The following is a 16,501-nucleotide window of genomic DNA, read 5'->3' as shown; positions in this document are numbered from 1 at the left end:
GGTTTGTTAAAATAGACATGGGTGAAGAAAGAAAAGGAGGAAGGAGGGAAGGAAGAAAGGAAGGAGGGAGGGAGGAAAGGGAGAGAGGGAGGGAGGAAGGGAGAGAGAGAGAGAGAAGGAAGGAAGGAAGGAAGGAAGAAAAAAAGATAGATCAGGTCAATTCTTGAACCCTATTTATCAAGCCCAATCCAGTCTTCTATGTTTTGTTCTGTTGTCCAAACTGGAACCAAATGCCTCATTCTCTGGAGCGCTAGGATTACAGGAGCGTTACCATGTTCAGTAACAGTGTTTCAAAGCAAACATAAAAATACTCTTAAGTTTCCTGATTATGTTTTCTCTTTATAATACACATCTACTCTGAATCACAAAATTGGAACCAACATGTACTTAAAGACTCTGAAAGGATGAAAGGAATACAGAGAACCACCTGAGCACCCGCTGGAGAGTTCCTGGCTTTACAAGACCACTGAGGAAAAGGCAACCATGCTGGGTTGGCATTATTGACAATGAAGGAGGTCTGCAGAAACACTGTCAAGAAGTGGACAGACAGCACCCCCTGCTGTTCATTACGTCTACAGCGTGACAGGCAAGAGCCCTCCCAGCTGTCTGATTTAGCTTGCTAGACCATAGGTGCAACCACAGAACTCTTTGGAGGTAAACACTCCTGATCTTGGGCCAGTGAGATGGCTCAGCGGGTAATAAGATTTGCCCTGCCATAAAAACTTGACAACCTGAACTCAATCCCAAGATCCCACAATGGAGAGTGAAAATTGCCTCCTACAAGTTGTCCTCTGGCCTCCACAATATACACTCCCCCAACATACACATACAAGTAATTTTCTAAATCTTTTTAAATGAGTGAAGATCCCCTCACTGTCTAGACAGCACATGCCATATAAACCATTAACAAGAAAAGCTGAACAGGCGAGAAGGAAAGATCAATCATCTGGCACACAAATCCAACTGAGATGTCTCCTGGTAAATCTTTCCAAATCTCTCATGAATTTCTGCTCAGATCTGTCTTCCACAGTGCAGACACCAGATACCCAGATCCCCTGCTTGAGAAAACAGCAGCTGTGTGATACAGGGTCAGAGCTTGCAGCAACATGGGTGCCACACAGCAGAGGGAGTCGGGAGCATCGGTCCCCGGCGAGACCAGAGCAGCTGCTTTAGCTCCAGCTTCAGAGTGTCTGCCTGCAGATGGATCACTGTCAACAGTCATCCGAGAGCCTCTACAGGGGAATGGCTCAAAAGGGCTGCTCTCCAGAGCTTTTCCAACATCGATGCTTCTCCGGTGATGGTAAAATCCCACTGACCCCCTTCCCTTCAGACAGTGGTTCTCAACCTTCCTAGTGCTATGACCCTTTAATACAGTTCCTTATGCTGTGGTGATGGCCAACCATCAAATTATTTCATTGCTACTTCATAATTGTAAATTTGCTACCATTATAAATCGTAATGTAAATATCTGATATTCTACCCCAAAGGATCATGACCCACAGGTTGAAAACCACTGCCTTAAAAGGATACAAAGCCCCATCTTGTTTATGTCAAACAACTAACCAAACCTTAATATGGGTTCAAATAATCTACAAATACAGACTGAAATCTCAGTTATTCAACCATTTCCAAAGAGAAAAAATGGAGACTAAAATAAGCAGTTTTTCCACTATTTAACCTGTTACTTGCTTTCTGCTCCCTCCCCCGAAACCTACCGCATCCTAAATCACTCACCATGGAATCTCTGTAGCAGGTACTCCATAAGAAAAGTCAGTGGCAAGACCAGAAGCGCCAAAGCAAAGGCAACATTGAAATTCAGAAACCCATTGATTAAGTAGAAATACCATGGTTCTGTACCTGAGGGAGACAAATAGGGAATCATTAGTGATGCCTTCAACACCGGCTACAGTATTTGACCCTTACTGTTTTCTGCTCAAGAAACACTGACAACCCAACACTCAACAAAAATCCACAAGCCTACGCTTTCTTTAGTGCTCAGGCACACACGGGAAGCACAAGAGCAGAAGACAGGAAACAGACTGCTTCAGATGCTTTGGATGGGAATTATTGGGTTTTAATCATTTCACGTTATTCCTATCGGTAGGAATTTAGTCCATCTTCTCCTCTACCATAGAGATGCAGAATTCCTCTCCTCTAGAGGGTCCAGTAGTTTGGTGCCACTGCAGAAGCACAGGCTCAGCCCTCACCAGGCACTCAAGCTTAAGAGCTGTCATGCTGGACTCCTGGTCTCCAGGAGGAAGACATTCTGTTCTTCATAAATTACCTAGTCTTAAGTACTCTGTTAAGGAAGCACCAACAACTCAAACAGAAATTTACTATACCTACTCCCAAATGCCATGCCCAAATGGGACAAACACTGTCTCTAGTATTAATAGCTTAAGAGCACAGAGCACATGAAGCTAACAAATCCTAAAACATCATTTGAATTTAACTGCAGTTTCAGTACTCTGTAGACCAAATAACAGATAAACTTGCTTGGAGCCATGCAGGCCCTTGAAAAGTTCAACTCCTATTTTATAGTCATACACATAGGGCACCATGTGTTTCATAAAAGGCAATAACTCAGGGCTAGGGATATAGTTGAGTGGTAGGGTACTTGCCTAGTATGTATGAAGCCCTGGGTTCAGTCTTCAGTAGAGCCAGATACACACATACACACACACATACACATTTTTGCTAAATATATATTTAGCAAAAACAACAGCTTAGCATAATTTTTGTGTGTTTCTGTGTATGTGTGTGTACAGGTGCCCACTGAGGCCAAAAGAGGAAATCAAATGCCCTAGAGCAATGGTTCTCAACCTAGGGGTTGGGAAACCCTTTCACAGGGGTTGCACATAAGATATCCTGCATATCAGATATTTACCTTATGATTCATAACAGTAGCAAAATTACAGTTATAAAGTAGCAATGAAAATAATGGTCAGGGATCACTATAAATGAGGGACTGTATTAAAAGGTCACAGCATTAGGAAGGTTGAAAACCACTGCCCTAGAGCTACAGGTGGTTTTAAGCTGCCTGTCATGGTGCCAGGAACCAAACTTAGATCCTCTGCAAGGACAGACATTCCTAACCACTCAGCCATCTCTCCAGCCTCCCCAGCTCCCCTCCCCCATTATGGTCAGAGACTCAGGTCCTACTCAGAACTCAAAGGATTCAGAATGAACCAAAATGGCTGAAACACAAGTCTCACTCACACTAGTTTTTATTCTATCCTTAGACCTGAAATATGAACTAGCTCTCCTCCCTGCACATTTACCATTTTCTCATCTGTTTTCCTTCTGTATGATCACTTCAATCAGGCAGTGAATGACACGTGTAGGTTTTAATCAGTGTGTGTTGTGACATCTGCCTTACACCATAGCAATTTCCTGCAATCAGCTTTGCTTACAGGGTAATCAGGAGGCAGAGGCAGAATCAGAAAAACCTGACTCTTGTCAGCAAACTTGTACAGCAAACTAAGGTTAAATTAAAATCATAACGCTAGAGACACTTAGCTGAGTAAGAGGGAGGCGGGTCTACTGTGGAAAGGCCCAAGTTCAATCGTGCCCCCTCTGGGGAAAGCTTGTTCCTATTCAAAGACAACTAACGGGCTTGGGTCAGAAGTCCTGTCCCAAGCCATTCATTCGGGACATCTTTAATCTTTTATTTTTTCCCATTTAATCTCGGAGTTGTAGAAAATCTCTGGATGGTTATATTTTCAAGATAGAAAAATGTCTTCTCTGGGTTTCAAATTAGTGACTTCACAACATCGGAGCGTCATAATGTTGGTCCCTGAGACTAGCCAACTGAGAGCCAACAAGCATTTTAAAGTAAGTTACAAGTGTTTTTCTTATTTGGTATCAAGAAAAATCCCAAGTCAGCACTCTATTGGGCCCAACCAAAGCGGTTCTAAGATCTAACAGTAATGAGGTCCTGATCGACATTCTAGAAATCAATCATCCATTCCTTCTTGACAACTTTTGATTGTAAACCTACAGTATACAAGGAGTTCCAACTCGAAGCTAGGATAGTATTCTCTGTAGGAAACATCTAAACAAGAAGCTAACACTCTTAAAGAATGTAAATCAGACTTTTAAAAAAATTGTCGCCAGTTGTGGTATTACATGGCAGTAGGATTTGCTGAAGGAGGCGGAGGCAGGAGGATCACAAGTTCAAGGCCAACCTGGGCTACAGAGTGAGTTCCAGGACAGCTAGGACTAAATGGAGAAACCCTGTTTCGAAAACAAAACAAAAATTTGTCAAGTTCAAATTCTGATCAGAGTAGAATTTGTGCTCTTGGAATAGTTCTATCAAGGAATCCTTAAGGCCAGCTACCTACAGTAATACACAATCACTTTCATGGCTACTGAGACAATCCCCACAAAGCTTTTCCACTACTGAGAGAGTAACCAGTACTCTACATCCAAAACAGCAAAAAAGTAAATGGAGTAAAATTAAAGTAGATTTACGAAGTGGCACACACCCCTAAGGTTCTTCTCAACAAACACTGTGTGAAATGAACAGCAGACACCAGTGTCCAAAGAAGGGACTGGACACAGCTCTACTGTAACCCCAAACCTACTGCAGGGTCCTTGACCAACCCACTCTTAAACTGGAAACATCCAGTCTTTCCTCTCCACTTTCCCTACTAGCCTGATTATTTCTAGAGCTATCTAGAGGACTACAAAACCACCTCACTTTCATATTTTCTTTAAAAAGTTTAATAATCAGTCAGACTACCCAGCATATAATGGCCCATTTATGAAAACGGAGAAGCCAGATTTTCAAAATTAACAAATTAACCCATTCACCTATAAATAATGGATAAATTTCCAATTGGGTACATGTAAATCAATTTTCACCATGCAGTCTGGACTGTAGTCAAATGAAATCGATAAACAAACCAAACTAAGGTGCAATTTAAAACATACGAACTTTCCTTAGCTAAAGGGAAACATCTAGAGGCTCCCAAAGCAAGCTACTAGTTTAACTGGCTATGCTACCAAACAAATACTAGACATGAAAGCTGACCTGGACACAGATATAATATCAACCTGATTCCCAACAAAACCAGGACATCCGGATATAGAGAGTATTCTAGGGACACCTAGAAGACTAAAAAAGAAACTACACTAATTCCAAGGGGGTAATTTGTTCATAAAGTATTTCCTAGTTTCGCTGATCTAAAAAAATCTCTAACACATCCTTCTGTAACTAACCAGCTCAAATGCACTCAGAGACTGGAGTGGTTGGGTAAGAGATGGAGGTACCCAAGTTCCTGGAGACTACATCCCCAGAGGTATAGACATCCAGTTTCTCTTCATCTTAAACTGGACCATCTACTCACTCTTTCCTGCTGACTCTAGTCTCATTTGCTCACCTTGTAGATTTTCCAAACTTTCTTCCCCCCCACCCCACCCCACCCCACCCCCCCAAAAAAAAAAAACCCTAACATCAAGCCAGGCAGTGATAGGGCACACCTTTAATCCCAGCACTTGGGAGGCAGAGGCAGGTGGATCTCTGTGAGTTCGAGGCCAGCTTGGTCTACAGAGCAAGATCCAGGACAGGCTCCAAAACTACACAGAGAAACCCTGTCTTGAAGAAAAAAAAAACAAAAAAACAAAAAACCTAACATCAAATGTGTATGTATAGGAAACATATGTAGGAATATACTCCTGAAAGTTAATAGTATTACATGGAGATGATGGGGCTATGTATTTATTTTCTTTTTGTTATTATATTCATTTTCTGATAATGCAAAGAAGTTTGGTTTTTGTTGTTGGTTTGTACTTGTTTTTGTTTTTTTTTGTTTTTGAGATGTGGTTTCTCTGTATAAAAACCACAGCCCTGGCTATCCTGGAACTCACTTTGTAGCCCAGGCTGGCCTTGACACAGATATCCACCTGCCTCTGTCTCCCGAGTGCTGAGATTAAAGGTGTGTACCACCACAGCCAGCTGTTTCTTAAGACTGGAGTCTCATGTAGCCAAAGCTGGCCTCACACTTGCTATGTAGCTAGCCTTGCACTGCTGCTCCTGCCTCCACCTCCCCAGTACTGGAATTACAGGCATGCACCACCACCACCACCTCAAAAGTCGTTTATTATTTTAAAAAAAGTTGTTTTTGTTGTTGTTGTTGTTGTTGTTGTTGTTTTTCGAGACAGGGTTTCTCTGTGTATGTAGACCAGGCTGGCCTCAAACTCACAGAGATCCGCCAGGCTCTGCCTCCCAAGTGCTGGGATTAAAGGCGTGCACCACCACCGTCCATCTAAGAAATTTTAAAAGCATCAAACCCGTAGCATAAGATAGGTTCAGATGGTCAACTCTGCAGTTCTGCCACTTGGGAGGTTGAGTCAGGAGGTTTGCTACAAGTTTGAGGCTAGTTTTGGCTACCAAGTGACAACCATGCATAGCCAGCACTCCTTAAAGCTCTTTAGGTCTGGATCTAGGGATAATGTTCAGCAGCACGGAGGGTCAGTGCTGACTACACCAGTCAAAGAGACGCAGGGGCTACGTTAGCACTGCACTATAGTCAAGAGCTCTGTGTTCAGCAGAAAAGGACACAGCACAAAATGCCACATTTGGCCAGGGCATGCTGTTATCCCAATACTAGAATGTAACAAGCAGATCAGCAGTTCAAGGCCAACCTGGACTACACCTGGAGCACACAGGGAAGGAGGGGGAGGGAGGGATGTCTTGATGAAATGAGAAAACTGGATTTGAATTGTGAGGCTCAGGTAAATTAAGCTGTTTTCCACTTTTTCCTCAAATTTTCCAAAGCCTTACCATAAAGATCAGGCCCATGAGAGGTAAAGACATTATACAGAACAATGTTGAGAGGAGCAATCACCAACTTCCCATAATAGTAGCTGTCAATGGCCACCACGGGTACCTAAAGTAAAAGAAAAAACAGCAGATGTAGTTTTCAAAATGCTAATGGAAGAACTTCAGAATGAAAAATAAAATGAACTCCTGGCATTTCCTTCTCAAATCAGAAACTACTTAGAACATGAGAGTAAAACAAGAAAAAAGGAAACTCACCAGGAAGAGAATTAGGGCCACCAGTGACCAATGGAAGAAACTCTTCCACCTGTTTTTCAGGGCCAGCGAGTCAAAGGCGATGGGTAAACTATTCAACAGAGAAACACAGTAAGACGTTAGTAAAGCACTAAATACTTAGGACAGAGCAAAGATGCCTGTGCTTAGCAGAGAACCAAGCAGCTCTCCCAGGAGCACAGAAGAAAGGAAGCTGGTATGTGACAAGATGTCTTCTCAAACATAAGCTGGTCTTTCCAAGGACCCATCAAGAGAGACTTGCCCCAGACGGACAAGAAACAGACACTATGCTGCTGGACAATCTTGACACAGATCTATCTATATGTATTGTGCATGTAAGACATATTCATTGTAAATTCCCGTACACTGTTATCCTACACCTACCCAACAAGCACCGACCTCTCCCTTCTGAAATTAACGAGGATTTTATTATATACTTTTAACTTGTAAATAAGTAAATTCTCACGTGTGTGGGGGTCTGCAGGTGCCATGGCGGATGTGGAGGTTAAGAATGACTTTGAGGAGTCAGTCCTGTTCCCTCCGGTTATGTGGATTCCAGAAATCAAACTCAGGTCTCCAGATTTGTATATAAGTGTCTTTCCTGCTGAGCCAACTCTCCCTCAGTGGCTCTCTACTGCATTTTTTTGAGAGAGAGTCAACCACTGATCTAGAGCTTATCAGTTCATCAAGGCTAGCTGGCCAGCGAGCTCTAGAAACTCCTCAGTCCCCACCCCAGCCCTGGCATTTCAGAAGCACCACACTTGCCTTAAGTGGGTGCTGGGGATTAAACCTGAGTCCTCAGGCCTTTACTAAATTATCTCCCGAGTCTCCAAAAATCCTTTTTACCATATTAAATCTGCTCTTTGTTTATCTGTTGCTGTGGTGAGGTCCTATACCTTCTAGGCAAACATTTTACTACTAAGCTATACCCTATAAGTACTTTTAAAAATATGGAATACTATATTTAAAATAACATTCATAACAACTATTAAGATTTATTTTTTAGTTATGTGTATAAAATACATTTGTATACGTGAGTGCTGATGCCTGCAAAGTCCAGAAGAGGGTGTCTGATTCCCTGGAACTGCAGTTACAGGCAGTTGGGAGCCACCCATCACGGATGCTGGGAACCAAAGTCAGGTTCTCTGCAAGAGCAGCATGTGCTCTTAGTCACTGAACCATTTCTCTGGTCTAGTCAGGAAGTTAAGGCAGCACAAACCAGGAAAGAAGTGTGGAAACAGAGTAGGGAAGGAAGTGGAGACACAAAGTCAGGGAAGACACTGGAGCAAGAAAGGGGAAGGACTGCAGGAGAAATGCCCTAGCGATGAAGAGCATGGGCTGCAGGAGAAATGCCCTAGCGATGAAGAGCATGGGCTGCAGGAGAAATGCCCTAGCGATGAAGAGCACGGGCTGCAGGAGAAATGCCCTAGCGATGAACAGCACGGGCTGCTCTTCCAGAGGACCCACCTGGCAGCTCCGTTCCAGGGGATCTGATGCCCTTTTCTAGCCTGCAGGAATACTGCATACATGGGGTACACAGACATACATGCACTCCTTGCACATTTTTTTTTTTTTTTAAGTAAAGAGAAGGACAAAAGGAAACATTTCAATCCTCGGTGACAAGGAGGATTGAAAGAAAAGAATGGAGCAGTGTGAGAAAACATCAGCAGTCTTTAGAAGAAAGAGGAAGGGGATTAGCAGGAGAGGGAGGGGGACAAGAGAGTGTACTCTGGAGAGGGATATGGCTGGAATACATTGCATACATGTACGAAAATGTCACAGTGAAACCCAGTATGTATAATTAGTACATGCTAGTAAAAGCATTTTAAAAAGCAAGCATAATGTTACAGGCAAATTACCTCAAATCTTACTGTCTATATTCTCATTTATATGAGAGGTGGTGGCGCACGCCTTTGAGCCCAGCTCTCAGGAGGCAAAGGCAGGAGGATCTCTGTAAATTCGAGGCCAGCCTGGTCTACAGATCGAGTTCCAGGACAGCCAGGGCTACACAGAGAAACCCTGTCTCAATTACCCAACCCCCGACCCCCCAAAAATACAAATTATTATATTTTCTTACAGCATTGTAAAATTTAGAAATAAAACTTTTGAAGGGTTTGGTAATGCTAGCAATGCGTAGCATTCAGCAGGAGTCTAGTAGTGATTCCTCTTGTTAGAATAAATCACATGAATAAACAATGAGAACAATAAGCTTTTGTTCCAGAGTCTCTGTCAGTCAAACTGATTCCTTTAACTTTAGTTGCTGGCTGGACAATCCGCACTGGATACAACACTTGGATTGCCCAGATGCCCAGTGGTATACAGGAGAGGAATAACTTAAGTTTCTTACCCAAGGGCTGCACTAAATGGCCATCCTAGGATCGCCCCAGCTGCTACTCCCAGCACAGCAATGGGTGTCTTGTCCATATACCATCCGGTCATGGCGATCAGTGTGGTGTACATGCAGAAGCTGCTAGGAAGGAATGCTACAAGAGTACAGAAACGAAAAGAAAAACAAGAGTCTGAGATTAGATACTGATTTTTAAAAATTCATCTGCACTGCAAAATGCCAATATTATGACTCTATCTTGGAAAACCACTATCAGAAACAAGCACTAAGTAAGGCTAGAGGCATGGCTCGGTCGATAGAGTGCTTGCCTATAATGCACAGAGCCTGGATTCAATTCCTAGGGCCACAAAAAAACTGGGCATACTGGCACACGCCTATAATCCCAGCCCTCAGGAGGTAAAAGCAAGACCAGACGTTCAAGGGCACCCCCAGCTGTGCAGCAAGTTTGAGGCCACATGAGGCCCTGTCTTGGGCCATGAGCCCCTGGGTAGAAAGAAATACACAAAGGGAGGAAGTAAAGGAAAGAAATGGTCAGTCAGAGGACATTCATTCCTTTTCAAAACACAAAGCGTACTGATTTTGATTTCCTCACATCTCTTTTCCAAGTACACAAGGCCCCAAGTTACACAATAGTAGCCATCCACTCCTCTCCTGGCCTGTACCTAAATTTAAAGCTTACAAAAGCCAGGAACCTCCAACTTTATTTCAGGGAATATAATTCAAGACTCAGACCCATTGCAGATGATGTATTGGTTCCTTCGGCTCAACTTCTGATATGCTTCTAAGACATCCTGGCTCACCCTGTACCCTATAGGGACACTAGGAAGCCTTCTCAAGGCTCAGAGCTACATTCTGGCCTTGGCATAGCCCCTTAATTATTACATCTGCCATAACTTTGTCATGGCATGCAATAGTCTGAACACACTCAAGGCCTTTGCAACAACAGCAAGATATTCAAACAAAAATGTGGCTTCTTATGCTTTATAAGGCCTGGTTCCTGGAGCAGAAAAGTCAGTTGAATCTAACAAGAACAGAATGAATAGGCAGTGAAATTTAAGACACTCAGTGAGGGTCCACTTCAAAGGCTCTACGGTAAAGACTCTGAATTCATGAGTGCCTCAACTGACAGTGTAAAACTAAAACTCACAGGAAGCTCCACACACACACAATTCTGTTTCTGGATTAGCAAAGTAACTAAAACATTAAACATGTGAGATGCAACTTTCACAGATAGATGCTAAATATTGAAGTCAATTCTAGCTGCCAGCGCAGAGTACAAAAGAGCAGAAATATCTGAGGTCTCTGCTAATCTTGATGAAGAAAACGCATTTACTACAGTGGATCTCAAAGCTGGTCTAGGCGGAGCCCAGAGATCCCTGTAGAACATTCATTTTGATATATCCAATGAAGAAAATGCTAACCATGCAACTCTGTACAAGGTACAATTGTGTATATTTAGTGTACGTACTAGAGTCTTGATTATATAAGCATAAACTAAAATTGAGACAATTTAGCAAGATAATTTTTCTGGAAAATTGGAAACAACCTATCTTTTGTAGAAGGCTGCCTTAGCTCAGAATGTAAGTGTTCAAAGGCAGCACAGCTGAAAAGCCACCAGTCCTACTTAGAACCTTTATTCTAAGTGTCCAGAAGCTAACTATAAAAATAAATGCCCAAGAGATGGAACCTCTATAGAATACATCAAATAACAGGCAGAAAACAGAACCATCAATCAAAAATATTTTCCTCCCCCTAATGGCCAAGAAAGGAAGTGAGTCATTAGGAAGGAGAAGGAACAGAAGGTATCCTGTGAGACTGCCAGTTCCACTACTTACGAATCTGTGCAGTTCACACAACAGTGACCTGCCAAGCACTCGTGTATATAACCTTGTTGGACGAGTGCTTCCTTTCAAGACAACTGAATAGGAAGGTAAAGCTGCTACCCCCTCATCTGCCCTTCTACTTACCAGATGATGAACAAAACATGCCAGTGCTGAGCACCAAGAAGGCCAGCATCATTCGACTCACATGCAGCCCAAATTTCTTGCACACAGCCCTGGAAGAAAAGATAAAGACCATTAATACTGTGGATACTAAGAGACAGAAATTGCAAAGCAAAGAAGAAACGCAGGCCTTTATGAGAAATAACAACGAAGAGCTAAAGTCAAATATAGACCTGTCTAGACTTGTTAGCAATTTCATATGCACAAGAAACCCAAACCTCTTACTCCTGACACAGAAAAGCTCCTTAAGAGGAAATGCATTTAAAAGTTGTTAGGAATGTCATGTGCATAAGAAACAGACTTCTTACTCTTGGCACAGAAAAAAAGCTCGTCTTTAAGAAAAGCTGCATATTTAAAATTATGTCTACTATCAATAGGGAAATAGCATGATATAGTGAGAAGTAACAGACCCCACGTTCAGGTAGGTTCAAATTCTGGCTCTGCCATTTACCAGCAGTGGCTAATTATATAATCTGCCAGATTTCACATCTGTAAGATAAGGATAGCAACCATGCCTACATAAAGTGTCTGTGATAATTAATGCCGGAAAAGTACTTAGTAAAGTGGCTAGCACAAGTTGTTTAGCAAAGATTGTTCTCAACACAGATGGTAGAAAAGCAGAGAGGGATGCCTTGTGCAGTGGTGCACACCTTTAATCCCAGCACTCACGAGGCAGAAGCAGGCAGATCTCTGAGTTCGAGGCCAGCCTGGTCTACAGAGTGAGTTCCAGGACAGCCATGGCCACACAGAGAAACCCTGTTTGGGGGAAAAAAAAAAAGCAAAGAGGGATAATACAAGGGGTTAAAGGTTTAAGCAGTGATGGGGGAGGGGAGATAAAGAAGAGGGGCAGATTAATCAAGACTAAGGATGTATGGAAGCCTACTACTTTGCAAGCTAATCAAAATATGTCATTATTTAAAAACAAAAAAAAATTAAGGTTTCAAAAGAGGTACCTTGCATGAGTAGACAATGCTGTTCCCAGACGACATGGATTATTAAATGAAACTATCAACAGCAGGCATGGGACACTTCCCTCCCTATGAGCTATTGGTCAGGGAGTTCCCAGAGGTCCCCAAAACAACCCATGCTATTTCCAGTGATCCTTTTCCCTTTTCACAACACCCTATTGCTGAAGGCACCATACACTTCGTTTGCAGGACAAAGAAATCAAACTAGAGCTAACCTGGAAATGGCCTCCCTGCTGGCTAGCATTCATGGTGCTGGAAGGTGCACTATAGACAATTGAAGGAGAAAAGCCATCAGTGATCTCCAACAGTGAGCCCTGAATGCCATAATACAAACCTGCCAGGCAAGATGTGTCCACAGGTTCAACAGTGACTACTGTTAAGAGGTAACCAACTGCGTTCTGATGGATCTGAGTCCTCCTTCACAGGAGGAATTCATGCTGAAACTGTAAACCTGGCTTTTAGCCCACTCCTGGGAAGATCAGGCTACAGTGGGTAAGCTACTATTTCAGTTTTGCTAAATGGACATGTTGTCAACTGCCTTCTGGGGCTGGAGAGATGATCCAATGGTTAACCAGCACTGGCTGCTCTTCCACAAGACCAGATTTCAGTTACCAGCATCCACATGGTGGCTCACAACCATCTGTAACTCCAGTTCCTAGGGATCTGGCGCCCTCTTTTGGCCTCTCAGGGCACCAGGCACATACAAAGCACATATACATACAAGCAAAATATCTTTACACACTAATTTAAAAAAATCTAAGTATTTGTTTATATCCATAGATTAGTGCTATACTCAACCTTGGGCAGAGAAGCGTCAATTTACAGTGGTCAACGTTAATGGAGAGACCCTAACCTGCCCAAGTGATGAGAGTAAGTGACAACTGAGTGCTTAGCCCTCAAAGGACATCTATATAAAGCACCAGCACCAGGGTTCAGTCAGGAACATGACTGAGGAGGGGATGGAAAGAATGTAAGAGCCAGAGGAGTGCTCTGATATCCTGTCTTTTGGACGTGACAGGGCCACGTCCCTCATCAACTCACTGCAGCTGTGATTACCAGCACAAGACCAAGTCCATCAACATTCTAGCATGAACAAGGGCTCCCGAGGCCCTACCCACAGCTGAGGACCTACTGATACTGATGGCTACTGGCAAGGGAGTCATTTTTCTTGGGAATGTAGCGGTTGGTCTGTGTTCTAGTGAATTGTTCCGCACCCATCGGCATGCAAGCAGCACTTATAGAACTCAGTGGGGATTTTTTGTTGTTGGTTTTGGGTTTTTTTGTTTTGGTTTGTTTTTTGGTTTTTTGGTTTTTTTGTGTTTTTTTGTTTTTTGTTTTTGTTTTTGTTTTTTTTTTTGAGACAGGGTTTCTCTGTGTAGCCCTGGCTGTCCTGAAACTCCCTTTGCAGACCAGGCTGGCCTTGAACTCACAGAGATCTGCCTGCCTCTGCCTCCCGAGTGCTGGGATTAAAGGCATGGGCCATCATACCCAGCGCTGCTATTGATTTTCGTATTTTTCATGTGTTAGGCATGTTCTCACTCAGGTTTATTTCATCTGTTTCTTTCTGAAATGGTTTTGATTCATCTTTTAGAAGTTCTTTTAGTGAGAATATATTAATAATAATTTCTCTAATTTGTAGCTGGTTTTTCTTTTTGTGTGTGGTTTTTGTTTTGTATTTTGTTTGTTTTTCAACACAGTGTTTCTCTGTGTAATAGCCCTGGCTATCCTGGAACTCGCTTTGCACACAAGGCTGACCTTAAACTCACAGTCACCAGCACCTGGCTGGCTTTTCTTTTTTTTTTTAATTGGAAATCTGTATTTAGCTCTTGATCTTAAAAGACAGTTCAGCCCAGCACACACTTTTAGCACGGCTGGCATTTGCCTTGGCATTCTGGTTTGTTCTGCTAGGGATAGAGCCCAGGGCCGAGCATGGTATTCAAGCGCTCTACTGCTGAGCCTTCCTGCCCCCTCACACTATGAAGTGCTCTGTCTGTTGCTGTTGATGGCTCTTCTCTCTGTCAGTCTCACTGCTCAGCATGCCCTTACAGGTACTCCATTAATTCCTTGTCCAGTTTCAAGACCGTTTCTTTATCTCTGGTGCTGAACACAATGTCACTAAGTTCTTTTTATATTCCCATACTAAGATGCAAGACTTACTGAACTTATGGATTACGTCCCTTTCCCACTAACTCTGGAAAACTGTGAGCTATACTTCCCTGAATATTGCCTCTTCTAATTCTCTATATCAGACATAGACACCTTACACGTTAACTTCCTCTATATTTCTTTTTTTCTCTATACTTTATTCCTAGCAATTTCTTCAAATTGATCTTTCACTTTACTACTTTGCTTACTAGCAGTCTTAATCTGTTTAGACTATCTGAGTTTTAAATATCAATGTTATATAAATCGTACTGATGTTACACACCATATATGTATATATGCATATATATAAAGTCAACATAAAATAATTACATTTTCATCTCTATACGCTCTTACTGTTTTTCACACTGGCCTGGTCATTTCTGGAGGTTCTTGCTTCTCTTCATGTTTTCAGTTCCCTCTTTCACTTCTCCACATACAATGCTGTTTTCATTTTAATAATTTCTAATAAATGAAGATTCACAGGCCAGCTTTCTGGTGACTGTTATTTCTGCTAGCTCCTCAATGTCTTGTCTCTTTGTGATTTCCCTGGTATGTGTGGGACTTTGACTGTGACTCCTTTGCTCTTTTCTCCTGCCTCCTGAACCCAGAGCCCCGTGCACATGAAGCAAGAGCTCGGTGCAGAGCCACTTTCCCAGCCTGACTGTCATACTTTCTTGTGCAGCAGAACTGTACTCCTGGTGATTTTCTGACAGCTGCATTAAGAGTCCCGTTCCCTAGGGAAATGTTTACATGACGTATGGAACCTCCACTAATCCCGGACAATTTACCAGAAATCCCATCGTGGGACTTAGGAGATGAGACAAGTGATTTGAATTCAGGCCCAACTCCACATGAAAACCAACTTATGGCTACAATCCCCAGAGGGAGTACTGGGTTTGTCTTTACCTCTACCCTCGTCAGAGTTAAGGCCAAAAATTAATTTTAATCTGGCACATCTAACTATGGGAAGACTTTTAGTAATGATCCTTAAGTCTGAGTACCTCTTTTAATGTGTTAAGGGACTATTAAATTTAATGGTTTTTATGTGTTACAGTTTTAAAAGGCAGCTATTTTATTGCTAGAATACTTCAATGCCTAATGGATTCATTAATATTCAATCAACTGAGAGCTACTCAGTGTGAGGCAATGTATTGAGTGCAAATGAGAGCAGAATCTTACACTGGGAATAGTCTCCCATCAGCTCAGCTCTCGGGAAAAAGTGAATCTATCCTTCACTTAGAACCAAAAATAAGGTTTTACTAAATGCTACTAAGACTAGCGAGACATGTACTACGAATTAAAATCAGAGGTATGCCAATGGGAACAGGAGCTAGAAGCACTCCTCCTCAATTACCTTTCAGACAAGAAGCTGTCCTTAGCTAGAGCGCCAGAAGAGAGAAGGAGTGATCTCTGACAGCTGCCTGAGCTGTCAGGGATCTGTGCTACAGTGTGCAAAGTTTTGATACTTACTTATAAAAGTAAAGTTCACAAATACAGCTCACAAAAGCCAGGAGACATCTCAAAAAGTAGAAGACAAGAATCTGAAAGAAACCCAGAGTGAAAAAACAGAAGTCAGCAACACGAGCCAAAAAGCTTGTAAGGATGAAAAGTTGTCATTTGCTGTCGGTAAACTGTTCTACAAACTGATACAATCCTCCTGAAAGCTGAGTTTATTGAGAACCACACAAATTTCCAGATCCCCAGACTTGGTGTACCTACTTCTTTTACTGCAGGAGGGGTGGGAGCTTCCATTCATAAAAACATCTATTGCAGCGCTATTAATTTAGTAAAAACTGCAAAATATCCAGTGATACGTAGATATGCAACTAATCATGCCACATCTATTTCAGAGAGTACTGAACAAGTATAAACAGTCGGGGTTGCAAAGATGGAAAAACGTGCTACCTTGCTCATTTGTTGTTAACCCAACGAGTCCTCTCCTTCTCCCTCCCTCTCTCCTTCTAAATACAGGGTCTCACAC

The 16,501-nt window shown here is 42.4% G+C and overlaps 1 protein-coding gene across 3 annotated transcripts in view; it reads right to left on the bottom strand.

The window, feature by feature from the left end:
• The window catches only part of LOC131914982 (alpha-1,2-mannosyltransferase ALG9), a 69,634-nt gene that overhangs the window by 35,149 nt on the left and 17,984 nt on the right, over positions 1-16,501 (bottom strand). For all 3 annotated transcript variants that reach the window (XM_059267842.1, XM_059267845.1, XM_059267844.1), the window contains 6 exons: positions 15,991-16,061; positions 11,372-11,460; positions 9,405-9,540; positions 7,043-7,130; positions 6,788-6,893; positions 1,735-1,857 (listed from right to left, as the gene is read on the bottom strand). In XM_059267842.1, coding sequence (XP_059123825.1) covers positions 1,735-1,857; positions 6,788-6,893; positions 7,043-7,130; positions 9,405-9,540; positions 11,372-11,460; positions 15,991-16,061 — 613 coding nt within the window. The remainder of the gene's footprint in view (positions 1-1,734; positions 1,858-6,787; positions 6,894-7,042; positions 7,131-9,404; positions 9,541-11,371; positions 11,461-15,990; positions 16,062-16,501) is intronic.

The sequence above is a fragment of the Peromyscus eremicus genome, chromosome 7 (assembly GCF_949786415.1).
Source record: "Peromyscus eremicus chromosome 7, PerEre_H2_v1, whole genome shotgun sequence".
NCBI classification, from domain to species: domain Eukaryota; kingdom Metazoa; phylum Chordata; class Mammalia; order Rodentia; family Cricetidae; genus Peromyscus; species Peromyscus eremicus.
Note: the sequence above shows the minus strand (reverse complement) of the source record. Positions and strands in the feature narration are given on the sequence as shown.